General features: G+C 58.1%; 1 protein-coding gene across 1 annotated transcript in view; it reads right to left on the bottom strand.

Moving 5' to 3' along the window:
• Nucleotides 1–4,595: 4,595 nt before the first annotated feature.
• CFAP161 (cilia and flagella associated protein 161) overlaps nucleotides 4,596–14,281 on the bottom strand; it is a 29,471-nt gene continuing 19,785 nt past the window's right edge. The window contains exons 2-8 of the mRNA XM_045824726.1: nucleotides 11,565–11,711; nucleotides 10,671–10,760; nucleotides 9,898–10,130; nucleotides 8,634–8,718; nucleotides 6,464–6,622; nucleotides 5,202–5,275; nucleotides 4,596–4,881 (exon numbers count right to left, since the gene is read on the bottom strand). Of these exons, the coding sequence (XP_045680682.1) occupies nucleotides 4,596–4,881; nucleotides 5,202–5,275; nucleotides 6,464–6,622; nucleotides 8,634–8,718; nucleotides 9,898–10,130; nucleotides 10,671–10,760; nucleotides 11,565–11,633 (996 nt within the window). The 5' untranslated portion in view covers nucleotides 11,634–11,711. The remainder of the gene's footprint in view (nucleotides 4,882–5,201; nucleotides 5,276–6,463; nucleotides 6,623–8,633; nucleotides 8,719–9,897; nucleotides 10,131–10,670; nucleotides 10,761–11,564; nucleotides 11,712–14,281) is intronic.

The raw sequence follows: 14,281 nt of genomic DNA, 5'->3' as shown, positions 1-14,281 counted from the left end.
CCCTTCCTGGGAAGAGGAGCGGGTGTACACCCGAGAGGCCTCTCCCACCGCCCTCCCAGCCCCCGCCCCTGAGGGGCAGCGTCCGGGGGTGGCAGCTCACCGGCCCTGGCACTCCAGCCCAGGGCGGTGCTGCTTCCTGCCGTCTGTCTGGGAGCACAGCACAGTCAGAAGACGCGAGCAGATGTCTGGCTCCCACCCAGCCCCGTCCCATCGGCCAACAGTAACAGGGCACAGAGACGGCTGCTGCAGGGAGGCAGGAAGGGTGGGGCTCCGGCCCAGCAGCTGGGACGGCCTTAGGAGGCACCCTCCAGAAGGCCCCGGGCCCGGGGGCGGGAGGGTGCTCCTGAGCGACTGTCTTGTGGCGTCAAGTGCCCCAAGCCGGGGTGGGTCAGCTCCCCAGACGGAGCCCCCAGCCCCGCGCCAGGCGGCCTGGCTGCCCGGGAGGCCTGGAGGAGCTGCAGGAACTCCCGTCAGTCAGAAAGGGTAGGGCCGGGCCCGCTGGCTCACCCGTGGCCCACGGCCTCCCCCGCACACGCGGGGGCATCTCCAACGCTCCCCCCACGGAGACTGCACGTGTCTGCACACCTTGCTCAGCACGGGGCTCCAGAGCCTCGACACGTGAGCAGGGCTGGTGCCGGAGACGACCCCACGCACCCTCCCTCGGGGCTCACGGGCGTGCGAGGCGGCTGAGTCTCCCCACGGGCCCAGGCAGCACGAAGTGTCGGGGCTCCGGGGCTGCCTCCCACAGGGAGGAGCCGCCTGTGCCCCCAGTCCCTCTCCCTCCACCGGGCCAGGCTTCTCCCAGGCCGAGAGGCCCCCTGACCCCCGCTGGCCCCTGCATGTGGCCCTGCCCTGCAAGCTGGGCTCTCCTGCCCTGGGCGGGGCCCTGGGGCCGCAGGTGCGAGCCCAGGCCTGGCCGTCCTCACGACGCACTGCAGTGCGGCTCCACCGCCGAGCTCACTGGTTCACCGCAACGCCACGAGCCCACAGAGGCCCCCACCGCAGACAGGGCAGCGCAGAGGGGTGCTGTGTGTCCCGGCCCGCACCCAGGCCGCCTGGCGCCCTGACGGAGGCCTCAACACTGGCCAAATCTCCTTCCTGTGTCCCCACTTCCCCTCCTGCCAGACCCAGAGGACCATGGCACCGCCTCACAGCTTACACGTGCGGACCCGACCGGCTAATTCACTGGAAGTGCTTGGAACAGGGCCTGGCTTGGGCAGGGACCCTGCAAACGCCAGCTGTGTCGAAGACACTCTCACAGTGGGGACGCGACTCCCCGGAGGCACCCCTGCCCTGGACGGAGACGCGGGGACAGACCCCCGCCCCGAGGCTCCGTCCGCGAGGTGGGGCGGAGGGCGCGCCAGCGCCCCGGGGCAGGAGCCCTGAGGACAGTCCTGTCGCTCCCGGTGCTGGACTTGCAGCGGCCCGCGGGGGGGGGGGCGTCTCAGCTCCCCTTTAGCCTGGGAGCAGGCGCAGCTTCAGTGAGGCCCAGTGGCTTCCAGGCCCCAGCTGGGGAGGGGCCAGTGTCCACCCTGACCCCACGTCTCCTCCTGCTCCGTGTCCCATGCCTCTCTCCGGTGCGTCTTCTCACTCCGCGGAACCGTCTGACGGCTCGGAGAGGAAGCCCGTGACCCCGCGGAGAAAACGGAGGTGTGGCCAGGAGACGGGCTTGGGCAAGGCTGGGAGGCAGCCGCTTGGACAGGCTGCCGCCGTGTCGTCCCTCGGGGTCCCCAGGCCTGGGCTCGCAGTCGTTTCCGGGGGCGCGCTGCAGGCTTCAGACGGCAAGTCGGTACAGAGCCCCAGGGGGGCTGCCACCCCACTCCCCCCAGGCACCCGCTGGGCAGAGCCCCTCCGAGGGCTGTCAGAGCAGCTCTTCCGCACGCCTGACCCCTCTGCCTTTTACAAGGGAACACCAACGGACACCCTGGCCACAGCGCTCGCAGGGCTCCCCCTCCTCCTCCCACGCACGCGAGAAAACTGGAAACTCCCTCGCATTCTGCTGGGAACCTCAACCCTTGAGAGGGCAACACTGAGTTAGGGTTTTTAACAGTGACACCTTGTGGCCACTTTGAGAAGTGCATGGCCAAGCCCAAGAGAGAAACCTGGGCGCTTCCAGGTTGGACACCCCGTCAGGGCCCCTGGCCTAGGGGCCTGGCCCGACCTGTGGGCAGCCGCTGACGTCTGGGGGGTGGTGTTGGGGGGGCGCTGTTCCGAGCCCGGCCTCTGTCTTCCCGGCGCCTGGGCTCCGCCCCTTCTCTGACCTGGGCCCCTCCCCCCCGCCCCCGCCCCCCCAGTCTGTGAGTGAGCGGGAGGCCGTGCCGCCTTGCCTTCCAGGCGGAGAGAGACCACCGGCCCGCTGTCGCCACGTGGACAGGCCCTGCCGTGGGCGCCGGACACACGGACTCTCCCCGGTGCATTTGGCGCTCAAACCTCTCTTTCCTCACCGTTCTCACAGCCTCCCAGCCATGAGCCACACGTCCGTCCGCGTCACCCACAGCTCCCCCCGCCCCCCGGGACTCAGCGGGCGAGCGTCAGGCTCCCCCAGACCACACGTGCACGGGACTCGGCCGTCAGGGAGTTACCGTCCAGTCTGTGAGCCGGCCCACGGATTATCATCACATAACAACTGCTGCTGCTTAATGATTAAAATGGGTCTAGTTATATTACATTAATCATTATATTGGATAATAGGCCCGATTATATCACATTGATAGTAACTACATCTAGTAGCAGCGGGTCTAATTACTATGCAATACAACGATGACATTCAATGGTTACACAGGCTGACGGAATGGCTATCAAATCTGTGAGCAGGTCTGTGCTGCCTTCACACCAGGTCTGGAGCGTCAGCGGCGTGTGCACACACACGCTCTCACATGCACTCACACGCACAGACGCTTACACGGGTGCCTTATGTGTGACTTACACCTACAAACGTCGCTCTCACGCTGAGTGAACTCGCACGCGCACTGCAGGTAACACTCTGAGCAGCAGGCAGCACACGCGGACGCCCCGGACAGGTGGGCGCAAGGGCACACGCAGCAGCTGCAGGCTCCTCCCCGCCCACCTCGGCGGCCCCCCTGCCCCGTGCGCCCCACGCTGCAGACCGCCACTCGGGCTGTGCCCACCGGCCAGGGCGTGGGGGCACACAGCCGCCTTGTCCCCGGGGGCCAGTCTGCCCAAACTGCCAGGTTCCCTCCAACACCCAGACGGGAAAACCAAACAAACTGTCAGGACCCCTGGACCCCTGGAAGCTCCCTCAGAAACATCACCAACTCTGTACTCCGCAGGAAAAAGAAAACAGGAAGGGTGAACCCCCCCCGTCCAGGGTGGCCCACACACGAGTCTGGGGGCCTGGGGCAGCGGTGCTCCCAGGCGACACCGAGCCACATCCGGAGACAGTGTGGTTGTCGCAGACAGAGGTGCACCACGGCCCGCGGCAGGCGGGCGGCCGAGGCGCTGCGGACATCTCATGACACACAGGACAGCGCGCCCGCCAGCGAGCCGCCTGGACCCACGGAGCCGAGAGCAGGCCGAGGCCCGGACGCCGTGGCTTGGAAGGAGGTCGAGAAGGCGGGCCGTCCTGCCCAGCGCCGCTGGGCACGAGCTGTGGGGCCCTGGGCCGCCGCTGGACTCTACAGCCAGGGAAGAGCCCACCGAGGGGAGCCTTCCTGACAGGAGGACCCCCCACCCTGCCCCCGCAGCTCCCAGCCCCGGCTGCAGGACAGAGCCGCCCAGCGCCCAGGCTGCACCCCAGACCAGCGAACGGGACCCTCTGCAGGCTAATGCCAGGCCCACCCAAACGCGGAAGCCCCTGTCCCACCTGCCACAGCACTTGACGGCTGGCACCCGCCACCCCCCCCCACACCGAGGAAGGTCACCCAGGGCCCTGCAGCCGCATCTGCGTACAGTGCACCCGCACCATCTCCAGTGCACTTTCTGCCTCTCCGAGCAGGTGTGCAGGAGCAGCCTGCGAGCACACCTCTACCTGCAGGGCAGGGTGTCGCCGTCCGTCAGGACACCTCCCCCACGGAGGAGGAGCAGATGGGCAGACAGGTGGAGCCCTCCCACCAAGCAGCTGCCACCACTGCTGTGCGGTTGCAGAGATGAGGTGGCAGTAACAGAGAGGCTTGGCTGTGCACAGACCACCATGAAGTAACACGCGTGCACAGACCACCATGAAGTAACACGTGACTGCTCGGGAGAGGGCCTGACCCTCCTCAGCCAGAGGCAGAAACGCAGTCACAAGGGGAACCGTGACCTCTGAGGTGAGGCCACGGCCCGCAGGACGCACGGGTGGCCTCTCGGAACCCTGCACGGAGCAGTGAGGGACTGGGGGGCCACGGCTCAGAGCGGCCCACAAGCTTTATTACACACACACGGCTTTCCCCGGTCCCGCACGGCCCACGGACGCTGCTGCGACACGGGACCCACACAGGACGCCGAGGTCTCCGGGGTCTTGCCGCCAGCAAGAGGACTCGCCTGTCCCTTGTGAACGCTGCTTCTGAGCAGTGCCCAGGACCGACGTGTGTGTGTCCCCGACCGCCCCCCACCCCACCCCCGCACCAAGTCCATAACCCTCACGCAGCCGTCCCTCAATCATACACCGTCGGGGAGCTCTGCGCCTTAAAATAGCTCGAGGCGTGGCCGAGGGAACCGGCGTCTCGAGGAGCCACGCATGGTGCGTCCCTGGGCCCCGGGCCGGCCGCCAGCCCCAGGGCAGGAGTGTCCCGCATGGGCAGTGGGCGCACATCCAACATGGTGCTCGAGTCCTTCCTGGGACTGCCCGTCACCAGCACCCAGTGGTTCCTGGGCTTCTCCGCCCTGTGCGAGTCCAGGTGGGTGTGGGCGGCGACCTCCGCCTCCTTTCCGAAGTAGGTCCTGGCGCGGGGGAGAGGAGCGCGGGTGGAGCAGCCGCCCTCTGCCCGCAGCCCGTGGGCCCGGGAGCCTCACCCACTGGGCACCCTGCGGGGAGGGCGGGGGCCGGGCCCCGTGGCGCCGATAGCCCCTCCGCTGCAGGGACTTGTGCAACGGAGGGGGCTCCAGCTGGACCTCTGACGCCGGCGCAGGTCCCCGGCCCAGCACTCCGCCATCAAAGGGCTGCCTGGTGGGCCGCCGCACTTTCAGCGGAGCCCCCTGCTGAGCTTCGAGGCCCACCCCCGCCCTAGAGCGGCCTTCTGCGGGACCCTGCCCCACGGTACCTTAAAAAAAGGTGCCGGTGAGCCGCCAGCCCTCGGTTCGTGTGGCAGTGATTGATGAGAATTTTGCTGTTTGCCTTAAAGATAAGGAAGAGTGTCATTTGCACTATGAGCTCAGGCCTCTGATTTCCTAGAAGCCAACAACTGTGAATGCACCACACACTCACCTCAGTTCACTCACACACACACACGGAACAGCCCGGGGGCACACCGTGACAGACGGAGGGGACGCGCCACGGCAGACGCACGCGTGACGGAGCACCGCACAGGCACCTCGTCCTCCTGGAGGCGGTCTCCGACCACGCAGTGTGGTCGTGCCGGTGCAGTGAGAACACCCCCGACTCCAGGGCTCACAAACGCCCTCGGGCACACACTGCCATCACCCCACTCCACATGGGAGGAAACTGAGGCACTCACAAGCCGACTCGCGGAAACAGGAGGCAACCCCACAGAGAGCGCGGCTGGGCCAGGGCCAGCCGAACGGGGGGAGTGTGTGAAGTGTGCGTCGCCGTGGACCATGAGTGCACTGTCCATGTGTGAGACGGAACCTTGTGATCTGGGTCCAGGGTAGAGCTGCGGGGGGCGGGGGGGGGAGGCAGCACACTGTGTCTCGGGGCTTCAGAGTGGGGGGGTGTGCTTGCCTGGACAGCACCTCAGCGGGCCAACCCTGTGTCCCCGCACACTCTCCCAGGGACTCCTGACGACCCTGCCCTCAGGACTCTGCCCCCCGGCCCCGGGCACCACTCTGTGCCCGCCAGCCAGCCCTGCCTCTCACCAGGCCCGCAGCGCGGCCCCTCCTGCAGGGGTCCGGGTCCTCAGAAGACGCCCCACAGCAAGGACAGAGAGACGCTGCCCACGGGACCGCCGTGCTCACCTGCACGGACGCCCCACTCTCCCGTCACCCGCCCACCACGTCCCAGTGTCTTTGAAACTGAGATCACAGTGCCAGCATCCTTGTGGCCTCAGGCCCGAGTTCTCAGCCGTTCTCAGGGCCGGGCCCTGGGTCTTTACACAGCCCTGCAGATGACTCCACGGTGCAGGGAGAGTGGAGAAGCACCGGTGCAGAACGCCGCCACAGGGCAAGGCTGTGCCCTCCCAGCTCAAGACACAACCACAGCGACAGAGAGAGAGAGAAACAACACAGGCACAAGAGGTCTCGAAGCCACCACGAGCCTCCTCCGTTTGGCAGAAGGCAGGAAGCACCCCCACCCCGCACAGCGTGGTGCACCCCGCTGCCCTCCCGGCCGCCGGCCGGCCGTGCTCACCGGGATGGGGAAGCCTTCGTGCTCCAGGCGCAGCTGGGGGTCGGGGAAGGCCGCCTGCCAGCAGTTCAGGTAGGAGACGTCGTCTGTCAGGTACACCTCCTGCAGCCAGGACCTCTTGGACGACTTCAGCAGGGTCCTGTGGTCACTTGATAAATACAGCTGCAAAGGACAGCAAGCAGATGGACATGCTCCACTGTTCGAAAATCTGGGAAACAGGAAGCCGTCAGCTGGCTGACGGCAAGCGTGCCAAAAACGATTCTCAAAATCCCTATTCTCAACGACCACACGAGGAGGTTCGTCTTCCCTCCACCTTCGAAAGGTCACCCTGGACCCTGTTCGCCTCGAACTCTGTCCCCTCCTTGGGGTGCTGCACTCATTGCCCTCTCCGTCCTCACTCCCCCGTCCCCACCCCCCTCCTTCTCAGGGCACTGGGCCTGTATCAGTGTGTGTGTGTCTGTGTGTGTGTGTGTGTGTGTGTTTATTACAGAGAATGTTGCACGGAGCTCGCTGTGGAAGTGAAGTGATGAAACTTTATTTTATCAATAAATACAAATTTTAAAATAAATCAACCCCAAACAGACCAAAGAATAAACTTAAGGAAAAGTTAAGTTTTAGACAGCTGGCAGTTAAAACAAGTTTTTCTTCTCACTGCACCTCTGGCGCAGATCTGAAAGGCTCTGGGCAGTGGAAGGAACGACAGAGGAGAGCACTGACAGATCCTACTCAGAAACACAGCGGGAACGGCCACAACCGAGAAGCCACGCAGCACGTGGGAGGATGCGTCAGCCACAGAGCCGGAGGAATGTGACGATCCACAGACGAGCAGATGTGGGAGACGAAAGGGATGGGCAAGCAGAGAGCGGGTGGTTTACAGCAGGGAGGAGGTGACAGGGAGGAGGAGGGAGAGAAGGAGGGGAGAAAGGAGAAAAAAGCAAAGAGAAAAAAGATATCTAATATTGTAGTGCCTGTAATTTTTCCTGTACCTGAAATCTGCTCTCCCCCCTACAAAAGAAAATGAGCCAGAACGTTAAGGTGCTGATCTCCAGGTAAGAAAGACGACACGGGTTTACTGCCCTCTCTGGACAACTTGGTAACTCTGCTCATTTCTAACATTTAACATCAGGCAGCAGGTGGCCCTGGCCAGTGTGGCTCAGCTGGTTGGAGCGCCGTCCCTTCACCCAAGGGCCACAGTTCGATTCCTGGTCAGGGCACATGCCTGGGGTGTGGGTCTGGTCCCCTGTCTGGGCTCACGTCCCCAGTCCGGGCGTGTGAGATCCCCAGTCCAGAAACTCACGGGCGGCAACCAATCAATGCCTCTCTCTCCCCTCGATGTTTCTCTCTCCCCCTTCCTCTCTCTCTAAAAGCAATGAAATCCTCAGATGAGGATGAAAAATTTAAAAAATAATAATAAAATCAGGCAGCAGCTCAGCAAAAACATTATGGTACCGGCTCTGTCACTTTGTAACAGAGTGATGCAGAGCAAAATCCTTAACCTCCTTGTGCCTTGGTTGCTCTAGCAACAAAAGAGGGGTGAAGGTGTCTCCATCAGAGACTTGTCTGGAGGAATAAACGAGTTCCCATACATGAAGCACCTCGGCAGGTGATAAGGTGTAATAACCCCCACTTTTATAGTTGAGAGAGACTCAAAAAGGTCAGTACCTTACCAGAGTCCCGTCCCATAGGTGCATGCCTCAGCCAGAATTCAAGCCCAAATTTACCTGGTTCTGTCTCTCCCCTCTCCCCTCAGGCAGAAATACAGGTTGAGGACTCATGCTGACTCATGCAAACCTAGGCAAACCCAGGCATCTCTTACTGTCCTCCTCTCGTCAGACAGCAGCCTGACACTGAAAGGTCAAGAACGTCGTCAGACCCAGCACTGGGGACGTCAGACAGCTGTCAGGTCATCATCATCATATAATCTAGTCACTCAGTTCTCAGGTGAAAGTGGCATAAATTCTTACTTCTTGCCAGCTGCACTGAAAATAAGGTTTGCTCCGCTTTAAGGGTGTGTTTCTGAAGTTTCCCACGTGAGCAGGAGGAATGGGCCCAGAGCTGCCTGTGCAGAGATGGAGCCCACGCCTGCGGTTCTCTGTCCACTGCGGCAGGTGACCGCCAGCCCACACGGAAACACGCAACCGGTGCCAAGAGCACACGTGACAGGACGACTCACCATGGGGTCTTCGGATCCCCTCGTGATCCCGAGGCGGAAGTTCTGCCCGAATCTGAGCACGTCCCCGGTGGCCGCCGGCTCTGCACTGTCCGCGAAGAGGAAGTCTGGTGTCATTTCTCTGAGTGAGAACCTGTCCCCAGCTCCATTCTTCACGTGCGCAGTTTTGTTCATGACTTTCTTGGTGAAGCACATTCATGTACTATACCTGAATCACCTCACTCAACCAAAGGCCTTTCTTTTGGTCTTCAAGTCCAGCCAGTACCCGACCCCCTGCCTCCCAACACGGCCAGTACACGGGACACCCCACACGGTCAGCCTCAAGGGCACTGCGCACGTCACCCTGCCCCCACAACTGAGACACTGGCTCAGGCACTTATGTCAAAGAGAAACAAGGTAACACTTTCGGAAAAATGTAATATAGTCCTCCCCCTTAATCCTCCAGGAAACAGAATTTGTCTTCATGTAAAATACCTGTACTCAAAATAAGTCTAAATTAAAGATTTAAAGAGGATGGGCCCTGGCTGGTGTGGCTCAGTGTATTGAGCGCTGGCCTGCAAACCAAAAGGTTGCCAGTTTGATTCCCAGTCACGGAGCATGCATGGGTTGCAGGCCAGGTCCCCACTAGGGGGCGTGCAAAAGGCAACCACACATTGATGTTTCTCTCTCTCTCTCCCTCTAAAAATAAATAAATAAAATATTTTTTTAAAAATAAAGACTTCAAGGACTGGCTATATTCCTCTAATATAAACATGGCTATCACAACTTAGTAACTAAGTGAAAGCAATGTTTTTAATTGTAATTTTCAAAATCTCCTCAAGTACATTTATAGCAAACAATGAATTTTTAAATAGTAATTCCCCACATTACGTGCACTTGCATTAAACAATGTGTTTCTGGTGTAAAAATAACATGGCAACATTAAAAACGACAGGAGCCCTCAAATGAGCTCCAGGCACTCGGATGTGTTATTAGGAAAACCCACTTTGCTTCTAAGAGAATATGAGATTAGTTCCCTGATTCAACATCTTTGAATTAAGCATTTTGAACTGAACACAAATTTTAAATTCCTGTTCTTCACAGTAAAGGGATGGTGAAGGCAATCACCAGGGTGAAGGAATCATCACCCTGGACGGTGATTCCCAGGGTGATAGAGCGAGAATATTCACAGAACTTCTGCCTCCAAGTCAGCCCGGCCCCAATCCCAGGCCATCCTTAAGCTACAAGCCCAAACAGACATTTCTGACAAAATTTTAAATACCGTTACCTCAGAATGATGAAAGTGTTTCTGCCCACCGGGATATCAGTTGGCGCCGCACTCAGGCCACAGGGCACCTCAGGCGTGTCGCTCAGATGGGCTCTGATCTCATCGGGGGCCAAGCACAGGCTCAGGTCCCCCCTGAGAAACACATCGGCTTCTGTCTCGGGATAATCGGGGTTCACCAGCATCACGCTGTCACCGTGGTGAACGTGTCCGTCCTCAGATATGGAGAGCTGCGTCTACAGTGGAGTCAGAAGTGTTTCTGTTCAACGTGCAGGTCCTGAACGGCCAGTGCCCAGGCTGTCTCCGACCTACTCCTCTCCTCCTCAGAGTTGGACCAGCTCAACAGGCCGCTCACCGGACCCCCTAGAATCCCAGTCTTCCTCTTCTTGCCACCGACCTGCTCCCAACGTGCCAAACAGGAGCCCCCAATGACCCAAATGAAGTACAATGAAACCAACGAAAAATCACACAGGCTGAGTCCACTGTTCATTTATTCAACATTGACTGAAAACGTCTTCAGTGCCAACTGAGGGACTTTTCGTTTTACTAATCCATGTATTGATGTAATTATTTCTTAATGCAGGTTAACATAGTTAACAGCAACCTTCTCTTATGTTTCTGAAATCCTTGATAATTTTAAATATTGTGGTTTTCCAGTCTAAAAGAGAAAAACTGGTATTTTCCAAATAACTCATTTACAGAATTTTCACTTGTTTAATATACACTCACACTTGATTTAAAAGAATTTTGAAAACAGTATTTGGAGTTAAAATTACCGGTCTCAGAAGGCTCTCTTTCAGTCTTATGCTTCTCTGTATGAGAAGCTGTCCCTTATCCCTCTTCTCTAAGAAGTCTTTCATGAGCTCCTGGGGAAAAACCAAAACAAAACACCAGTGAAACACAAACAGTCCTAGATAACACAGGTACTGAGAACAGAAAGAGAAATGTGAGCATCTTGGGAAGGGTGAAAATTTCTGTGGCATCACTTTAACATTTTAATTTCCTTGCACAGTGTTTAGAAAAATGACTAAGACACGAAAAGGAAGAGTCGCCTGTAATAACAGCTAGCGCCAGTCAGGGGCACCACTTGGAGGCACGTGCCCTCCCCTGAGGTCCCCAGGTGGTTTGATGCTTGACACCGAATGTCCCTCCCCCACCAAGCCTGCTGCAGGGATGGCCCAGGGCCCCCGCAGTCAGTGGAAGGACAGGAACAGAGACACCACAGAGACATCTGGGACAGCAGGTGTGACAAGGCAGGGCACGGGAGAGGGGCAGTACTTCTGTTTAGAACCGGCCTCCTCACCTGGACTGCAGCCTCAGGGACTGTAAGTCTCCAGGGAACAAAGTCTCTAGGGAACAAAGGGAGCCCTCAGAGGGGCTCCAGACTAAGGGGGAGGCACAGGTGGGAGGCTGGGGGGTTGGGGGGGGGGCTCTAGGGTCAAGGTGGCAAGTCTGAGGGGCCGGGCCTTAGAGAACCTAAGGAAAGAGTAAACGAGTAGACGAGCAGAGGCCCAGGTTGGTGGGACCTCAAGTGACCCCTGGATGGTCAGTGAGGGGCACGCGAGGAGTGCTAGGGGAGAAAGGGACCTCGGGTGCTCCACGTCCATCCACACTGAGGGTAGTCCTGGAGGTCCCGCAGCAGGAGGGGCGCCGCCCAGCCGCAGCCTCACCTCTTCCAGGTAGACGTCCTCATTCCAGTTGCCCATCCGGACCCCGGGACCGTAGAGGTTCTCCGCCATCCCCTTCCCGGGATGAGGCTGTTAGCGTCCCCGTCGCCATGACGACACGGCCCCCTGTGATTGGCCGAGGCACGGGCCCTGTCAGCCAATGAGAGACAGCACACGAGTTGCGCAGGTCCCCACCCCCGGAGCTACCGCTCCCCACCTGCCCTATTTGCGTTTCTGTCCAGCAGGCTAGAGGAGAACGGGAGCCTGGCGACCTCGTTGTCCTAGATGCTCTCTGGAGAGGAAGGTGAAACTGCTTTTCTTCCAGACGCTGAATGAGGACTGTCGTACTGGGAGGGTGCCCCTACTCCCTACGGCCGCAGAGGAACGGTTACAGGACGCCGTGGCTCGTTTGCAGCCTGTTTATAACCCGCAGCAGCACCAATTCCACCCTAATAGTGGAATAATACGGGCTCCGTGTGAAACCCGAAAGAGCATAAAAGGCGCGGGGGAAAGGGGGTTACTCAAAGTCTCACTGGCTCAAACGAAAGAAATGCATCACATTAGCATATTCCTATTTACGTGTTTGTGAGGTGGTTCATAGTTTTATGGGCTCGACAGCATTTTTTCTCCCTCTCCTGCTCTCCAAGTACGAGGACAAGCCTGCGATGTGCAAGAACTCGTGATAAAACCAGAATGCGCAGGAGCCAGCACTTGTGAAAATACTGTTTCATGAAGAGGAGGAACAGTTTCCACAGAAGGGCCTGGAGCCGGGGCGGTGCTGGCTGAGTGCATGCCGTGTCCGCTCAGCCAGGGCAGAGGAGAAGATGAGGGAGCCTTTCTCGTCCGAGAAAACACGTCTTTCCAGAAGGCAGAAGAATGGCCCTTGTGCAGTCAAAGAAGGGCGGTGGGGTGAAGGAAAGACTCCACTCTGCCTCTGCCGCGGGGGGTGGAGACTGAGAATCGGAGGCGCACGGGGTGGGTCAGGGAGGGGCTTTTCAGCTGAACTTGAAGGGTTCGAGCTTGGGAACATTCTCACACACCCGTGGGTCCGCCAGCTCGGTCAGGGCAGGGCCACATCCTAGGGCTACCTGCCTCCAACCTGAAGAAGCCCCTTCGGTTTTCTTGTGAAGTGGGTCTACTAGCAACACCTTCTCACGGTTTTTACTTACCTGCTTATTGCACCTTCGCTTTTTAACACACTTTCACTGGGTACTAAGACTTCCGGTTGCAGTTTTTTCTTTCAACACGTTAATTTAAATACGCCATCCTCCTGCCTCCTGGCTTCCTCTCCTCTAATGAGAACTCAACTCTTCACCGAGCACCGGGGTCGCCTTGGGGGCCTGCTGAGTGTCTCACACAGGCCCTTGCTGCTTCCAAGACGTCCTCTGCCCTTGGCTTTCACCGCTCTGACTGTGGTCTGGGAGACGATCTCTGGGCATTTAGCCTACTCGGACTCTGTTGAGCCTCTTGGAGATGTGGACCACTGGTTTTATTTTCATCAGATTTGGGGTTTGCCATTATTTCCTTGAATATTTTCTTCTGTTTCTCTCCATCTCTCCTCTCTTTCTAGGGCTCATATCACATGTATGTTAGTATGCTTAATAGTGTCCTCATTTCTCTAAGGCTGTATTCATTTTTCTTTCTTTCTTTCTCTGGTCTTCAATTTGCATGATTTCCATCAGCTTATCTTCCAATGTGCTTACTTCCTCTTCTGCCAAGTCCAGTCCAGTACTCCGCCTGCCTAGTAAACTTTTCGTTCTGGATATTCAACTTTTCCACTCCCGAATTTCCCCTGGGTTCTTTTATCATTTCATTCTTGATATCCTATACTTGCTGAGACACAGTCGCCATCATCTTCCTTAAATTCTTTAATCGTGGTTTCCCTCAGTTCTTTGGACTATTTATAGTAACTGCCCTGAGGTCTCTGTCTGCTGTGTTCAACAGCTGGGCCTTCTCAAAGCCCATCTTTCCCTCTGTGTAAGGGCCACGTTCTCCTGTTTCTTGCCAGTCTTGAGTTTTTGTGTGGGAACTGAACGTTGTGGATAGTACAGTGTACGGGCTGGGTGTATGGAGTCCCCACCCCGACACCTGTTGTTCAGGCCCCTGCTGTTCCGTGACCTGGGCCGAACCAGCTGAGTGAGAGGCCTGCTCCCCGGCGGTGCACGGCCCTCTGACACCACCACGCAGGGGTGCGGCGGGAGCGCCCAGAGTCCCCCGACCCCCTAAATGAGTCTCCTGGTGCACAAAATAGTAACGCAGGGAAGGATCTCACAACAAACAGCACAGGTGCACTTCAAATCCAGGGGATAATAACGAAACTGTAAACAAACATTTAGGGAGTTGTTTTAAACCATAGTTTACAAATCTTTAGTTTTATTTTTGAAAAAATATACAAGGGTTATTTGTTGTCAGTACAGAAAATTGTAGATCCATGTTCCTCAGAAGCCCTCCCCGCTAAGATGAAAACAGACGTGCACCCTGGTGTGCTGCGAGTCACCGTGTGACCGACGCAGCTCTCGTTTAGCAAAGAAGATCTCCAGCTCGGGCCACCGGCCCTCCCCGCACAGTCATGAGTTTTACACAAACCAGGTGCACACCGGAAGACTCACTTGCTTTTTTTTCTCATGATTGCATGAGGCTCTTGGAAAAATTTAACTGGAGTCTTTCGTTACTTACTTGTGAAACATCTGGCAGGAGAAGCCAAAGAAATACTTGGACAG

This window comes from Phyllostomus hastatus, unplaced genomic scaffold (assembly GCF_019186645.2).
Source record: "Phyllostomus hastatus isolate PE091 unplaced genomic scaffold, TTU_PhHast_1.1 phas_scaffold_555, whole genome shotgun sequence".
Taxonomy (NCBI): domain Eukaryota; kingdom Metazoa; phylum Chordata; class Mammalia; order Chiroptera; family Phyllostomidae; genus Phyllostomus; species Phyllostomus hastatus.
Note: the sequence above shows the minus strand (reverse complement) of the source record. Positions and strands in the feature narration are given on the sequence as shown.